The 6,814-nt window shown below is 44.6% G+C and overlaps 1 protein-coding gene across 1 annotated transcript in view; it reads right to left on the reverse strand.

The window, feature by feature from the left end:
• LOC130403995 (ras-related protein Rab-26) overlaps nt 1-2,214 on the reverse strand; it is a 29,051-nt gene extending 26,837 nt beyond the window's left edge. The window contains 2 exon segments of the mRNA XM_056608574.1: nt 1,234-1,300; nt 2,081-2,214. Coding sequence (XP_056464549.1) covers nt 1,234-1,300; nt 2,081-2,176 — 163 coding nt within the window. The 5' untranslated portion in view covers nt 2,177-2,214.
• Between the last annotated feature and the right edge of the window lie 4,600 nt (nt 2,215-6,814).

A 6,814-nucleotide genomic window follows, 5' to 3' on the forward strand; every position in this document is an offset into this window, starting at 1 on the left:
GACCAATTTTCTTATCTAATGGTGCGTTAGATAAGCAAATGGGTAGATGTGTGTAAACACGCCTAACAATGTCCAGAATGTAAAACATGAGCTGCACATCTTTTGTTAAAGTCTAGAAAAGTATTTGAACTGTTGCACAGCAACTATGGAATCTACATCCATCAACACCTATTTACAGACTCTACACCAAGGCCCCAAAAGTGCCAAACCAAGTCGGTTGCTTTTTCTTGTGTTTCAATTCTTTTTATTTATTTATTTTTTATGCTTTATTCATGAAGAGTTAGACAGGAAGGTATGGGAGGGTAGGGGGGAGGACATATATCAAAGGACCACGGGCAGGAATCAAACCCGGGTCGCCGTGCTAAGGACTAAGACTTGCGTTGAGACTTGCGTTTCAATTCTATCTACTCCGATATGGTTGAGAGTTGATGTGTCTGATTGAAGCTAGGATCGGCTATGTGAAGGAACCAGCCGGAGTAAGCTAGATTTGAAAGTACCCAACAGAAGAAATATATACCTATACGCAGATATAGAAAAATGGATAAGAAGATTGACATTTCACACATACAAGCACAAATACAACCATCTCTCTCTCTCTCTCTCTCTCTCTCTCTCCCTCTCTCTCCCCCTCTCTCTCCCTCTCTGTCCCCCTCTCTCCCTCTCTCTCCCCCTCTCCTCCTCTCTCTCTCTCTCTCTCTCTCTCTCTCTCTCTCTCTCTCTCTCTCTCTCTCTCTCTCTCTCTCTCTATCTCTCTTTCTCCCACTCTCTTATCTGTCTGTGGTTACTGATTAAATATTCATCAAAGCGTTACTTTGAGCTGTAAATACCCAATGTGTCACCCTGACATCCCTTGGGAGTACATAAAAGACTTTAGGACACTCATTACATGCATGAATTATGACTAAGGTAAAAAAGTGTTTTTCCGATTGAAGTGATGAAAGTGAACATTATATCCTGTACCACAATGTTTTTGATGGAATACAATGACTATATTGGACATTCATTGTACATATTATACATAGACCAAGCTCATCTTAACCTACCACTGAGGTGTTCGGTGATTTTTTAATCATTAGTAACACAACAGTGTACAGAAAACATACAACATGACAACATCAAGGACATGTGTGTTTGTGGTGTGCCTCTGTGTGTGTGTTTGTGTGTGTGTGAGTGCATGCGGTGTGTGTGTCTCTGCACATGCATGCGATGTATGTGTTTGCGTTGTCCTTTTACCATGGGCGTCTCGGTAGTACGCGTGAGTGACACTGCGGAACCGCTCCTGTCCCGCGGTGTCCCAGATCTGAGGAACAGCAGCGGACGTGCGGCAGGAGATGAAAAGAGCAAAGACGGGCTCATGAAACACACAACATCACCCCTGGCCTAGCGCCACATCCTCAAACCAACCCCCCCCCCCCCTCTCTGCCATCCTCCCTCCACTGCATTATTAAGCCAGCCGCGCTCTGAGGGTCATGACTGTGTCAGGAAGAGCTTCTTGTCCACGATGGGGCTCAGAGCATTCAGCCTCTCTGACCCTCGCCGCTGGAACTCTCTCCCACTATCCAGCCGAACTATAGAGTCTCTCCCCACCTTCAAAACATCCATCAAAACTCACCTGTTCCGACTGGCCTATCCCACTTAACTCCACTCACCAGCCAATGTAATGAATAGGATATATTGTTTATATTGTATATTTTTTAATTAAAAAATTATATTTGCTTGTGTATTTGCTTGTCTAAACTGTAAGGCAACCTTGGGAGTTTTGAAAGGCGCCCTGAGATATAATAACATTATTAATATTAATATTATTATTATTATTATTATGATCATTAATGCCGTATATACTATACATTGTAATAATGTAAACTGGAGTATGAACTATTATATTGGGGCCTCCCTTTGATAATCCTATCACATCGAGAAAAGTGCTCAGAAGGCATGACTTAAGCAGCAAATGGATGAGGTTAGTCATGGTAGGTCATGGTAGGTCAGTTTGTGATTTTAAAAGCCAAAGTGGTTGTTTATGGGTAGGGGCGTCGTCATAGGAACGCTTCAAACAGAGACAGGTAGTTGTGGTGTTTACCTGAAGCTTAACCTTCACTCCATCGATGTCCAGGACTTTATTCTGAAAAGGATGAAATAAGGGGAGAATTGCAGTGAAACTGTACAGTATGAGCATGTTGATCAACAGGTAGTATTACATATTATATAACAGGTAGGATTGCAGTTGGTTCATTGGTTAAAAATCTGTAATATCTCGAAAGGTTTAACTAATTAGTTGTTGCACAGTGATAGCAAAAAGCATGTATCGATACGGTCAGGTACATCAATGTAAATTTCAACTTTGTTCCCCTTATCTCATCCTGCCTTCCTTCATCGCTCCTCCCAATCCTTCCATCAATAATTCAAATCTCCACACGCATAACCCCTTTTAATGAAGCCCAGCTGCCCCAAGAGACATAGTCACACACCTACGCACACGCACACACACACACACACACTATCTTTCTCTTTCTCCATGTCTCTCTCTTCACCTCAGCGTGGGTGCAGACACACACACACACACACACACACACACACACACACACACACACACACACACACACACACACACACACACACACACACACACACGTGCACACATTAACAAACACACACACACACACAAACACGTGCACACATAAACAAACCCCCGCCACACACACATACACACCCACACTATCTTTCTCTTTCTCTATGTCTCTCTCTTCACCTCGCCGTGGGCGCAGACACACAAACACACACACACACACACACACACACACACACACACACACACACACACACACACACACACACACACACACACACACACACACACACACACAGACACACACAGACACACACACACACACACACACCCACGCATACACAAAGTCCTCCCCCGTATGCTGTAGCACGGTGTGGCTGAGTGGTGCAGGAGCTGTCAAGGGCCAAGCCTCACTTTGCTGTTGAAAGGTTTCCACCAAAAAGGGTAGACAGCATATGCTGAAACCTAACCAAAATCACATTCCATCGCGCTTGACGGATGACTCTTGGCTATAAATGCAATTATGTGTTTGAGTCGTTTTTTATTATTTTTTTTAGAAATAGGCCAACCTAAAAGAAAAAAATAAAGTAATCTCAAAAGAGCGATGGCCAAAGCAGTACCTTCACCAGTGCATAACAAGAGAGAGAGGTTCTGATGAATGGATCGATACCCTGTAGGGCGTGTGTGTGCCCCTGCCTGGTGCTGCTTGCACTGCACTCTGTCCTCTCTCTCCTACGCATGACCTGAAGCACCTGGCGGTCAGCAACGCTGTGCCGTGCGGGTCTCTCTCGCACCGTCCACCTGTTGTCACGGAGACAGGACCAGGGCAAGATGTTCTACCGTGACCCAAATTACACTCCGCCCGACAAAGCTGAAACCGATGACATCACTGGTGCCACGGCAACCGTCCGGAACACCTCTTTGTACGACCTTCTGGAGCCCGACTCCCCCCGGGATAAAGAGTCTAGACTGCCCCTGCAGACGGAGCACTACAGGAAATGAATAGCCATTAAACTATTAGCGTCGGGAACGTATCATCTCCGTTGATGCAGCTCTGTGTGGATCACAGCAATATCTCGGCCTATATCAAGCCTATACTTCTTTATATATATATATATATATATGCGCCAACAGAGTACGACTCACTGCAATCTGTTTACGGTGCTTAAAGTGCTATCATGAATGTAACCAACGAGTAAAGGAGGAACAACCCGTGCACAAAGGTGCGGTACAATTTATTTTCTTTGAGTGTACTTTGTAAGAAAGGCCTCAGCCATCCGTCAGCTACAGGGGAGGGGCAATGCTCTGAGTGAACATTTGTTCTGGTTTCCGCTTTAGATTTCTCGTCGCTCCCGGCTCATTTCTGACCAATGAGGGCATCGCATCCCTGGGTGGTTTGTTATAAAAGCTCCAACACAGGTGCCTTCATCCAGCCCTTCTCAATGGTGGAAACACTTTGGGAGAGAGGGGGCAGAGAGGTAGGGGCATTTTTTGTTGTTTATTTCCAAAATATGTTTTTCTTTTCATGTCTCTACAACACTTTAATCTTACCTAGAGCAGCTTTAAAGAGCTGATGGAACTCTGCACTGAGTGTGCGTGTGTGTGTGTGTGTGTGTGTGTGTGTGTGTGTGTGTGTGTGTGTGTGTGTGTGTGTGTGTCTGTGTGTGTGTGTGTGTGTGTGTGTGTGTGTGTGTGTGTGTGTGTGTGTGCGTGCGCGTGTGCGTGTGTGTGTGTATGTATGTGTAAGTGTGTTGTTTCCAATTCCAACTGTTTATCTTCCTCCGCTTTTTCTTAATTCTCCTTCTTACGTCTCTCCTTTTCACCGCCATCCGTCATCTCTCCTCTTTCCTCCTACCCTTTCTCCTCCTCTTCACATCTCCCCTCATCTCTCCTCCTCTCCCCCCTTATCTCCTCCTCTCCCCTCCCTTCCCCTCTTTTCTCCTCATCTCTCCTGTCCTCCCTTCCCCTCTTTTCTCCTCATCTCTCCTGTCCTCCCTTCCCCTCTTTTCTCCTCATCTCTCCTGTCCTCCCTTCCACTCTTTACTTCTGCACTCTCCAGAGGACCTGAGTACAGCTGATGTTCAGCGTTCTTCCTCCCGCGTATATTCAACTCCACGGAGCCAATCTTTTATAACTTTAATAGGATACACGAGACACGCTGTCAGAATGCAACCTGTCAAACACAACCTACTTCTGCAACCTATTAAATTGCTGGCTTTAATTTATTTATGAATTGTAGGTGCTGCTGCCCCTTTGACAAAGTAGCTTGAGTGTGATGGGGTCTTATCAAAAGTGCATGTTTAAATATATTAACCTTATTCATAAAATATTGAGTGTGCGGCTGACACCTCATTCATTCTGAACTAGTCCCTTCATAAGTGTTTAAAGGAGGACATTGTCCCATAAACCTAAAACTGCACCATTCACAGACAGCATCTCAATCTTTCTTATAGAATAGCTGACTTGTGTCTCTCGACCAGGTGAGTATGGACACTAAATTGACTGAGGATGTAGCTTTGTAATGGAGCAGCAATGAGGACTAGAAACCATTACTAGTACAAGCAATGAACTGTATAAATTACTGTATTATTTATGACTTTTCTCTACTTCTGTCTTCATCCTATCTTTATACCACCCATGACTTCTCCATCCTTCTTTTCCCCACAGTAGTGGCTGGCTGAACTCCACCCCTATGGTTTCTCGTTATAGCTGTTCTCCAGCACTCGCCCGTTGTCCACCCACCCCATCGCCTCTCCCCTCACCCTTCAGCCAACATGATGAAATATTCATGCAGACCCTTGGGGCGGCCCTCCATATCGCAGTGACATTATGGACGTCGCAGGTGGCGGGCTGCTTTACATTAATTACATCCCAGCCACGAACGCTGGTATGCACTAACACACACACACACACACACACACACACACACACACACACACACACACACACACACACACACACACACACGTATACATATGTGTACACACACATACAAACACACACACACACACACACACACACACACACACACACACACACACAGACACACACATACGTACGTATACACAAACACACACACACTTCAACATTTGCACGCAAATGCATACGCACACACATATACAAACACACACACACACACGCACACACACACACACACACACACACACACACACACACACACACACACACACACACACACACACACACACACACACACACACACACACACACACACACACACACACACATGTACCCTCACGAGTACTTTTGAGCACACACACACACACACACACACACACACACACACACACACACACACACACACACACACACACACACACACACACACACACACACACACACACACACACACACACACACACACACACACACACACACACACACACACAAACACACACACACACACACACATACACACAAACACACGCTTTCATAGCTCTGGACACAAAATAAATCAGATGAGGGCGACAGTGGATGACATAATCGAATACATGATCCAGCAAAAGGAAGAGGTCGAATGGAAGAATGGACATTATCAGTGGGAGGATGGATTCAAGCCAACAGTGAGGGTTAGTTTGGTCTTTGACAATGGCTGACTGACATATTTCCCTGTGCCTTTGATTCAATGCATTCAGCTGCCTCTCCATCACTGACACATCAGAGAGGCAACGTCCTCAAAGGGACTTCATCAACATCAGGATTCTATAACGAGAAAGACGAATATTCATTTGGTGTTGCATGAGTCATTTAAATATCACACAAAAACTGAAAAAAAGGAGTGTTTTTTTTATTGTACAGCAAGAATTTAGTAAAAACGATGAAGGAAATGGCATTGAAAATGGCAATGGATTATATTATTACATATGTTTTCAATACCGTCAGTGAACCCAAAAGTGTCACTGTTCCTTATGCAATACCGTCATTATGAAGAAAACAGCTATCAACTAAAAATCATCTCCTTTTTATGATTTCTAAAATCAGATAAAAATCTAGATCTCCCCTCCATGCACTTTGTGAACGTTCTACTCTGCTCCGAACTCAGGTTCCGGTGTTCATCCGTGGACCGTAACCATGGGGATAGCACCTCCCCCCCCTCCTTCCAAAAACAATTATTTTGAATTTCATAGTGTTCCAAATCGGGCTGAAACAGTGGGTCCTGTAACACTCTCAGATTAAATGCTCTGTGTCAGAAAACACGATTGCATTGATGGAAGATGTTTCTGCAGC

Source organism: Gadus chalcogrammus, chromosome 2 (genome assembly GCF_026213295.1).
Source record: "Gadus chalcogrammus isolate NIFS_2021 chromosome 2, NIFS_Gcha_1.0, whole genome shotgun sequence".
Classification (NCBI taxonomy): domain Eukaryota; kingdom Metazoa; phylum Chordata; class Actinopteri; order Gadiformes; family Gadidae; genus Gadus; species Gadus chalcogrammus.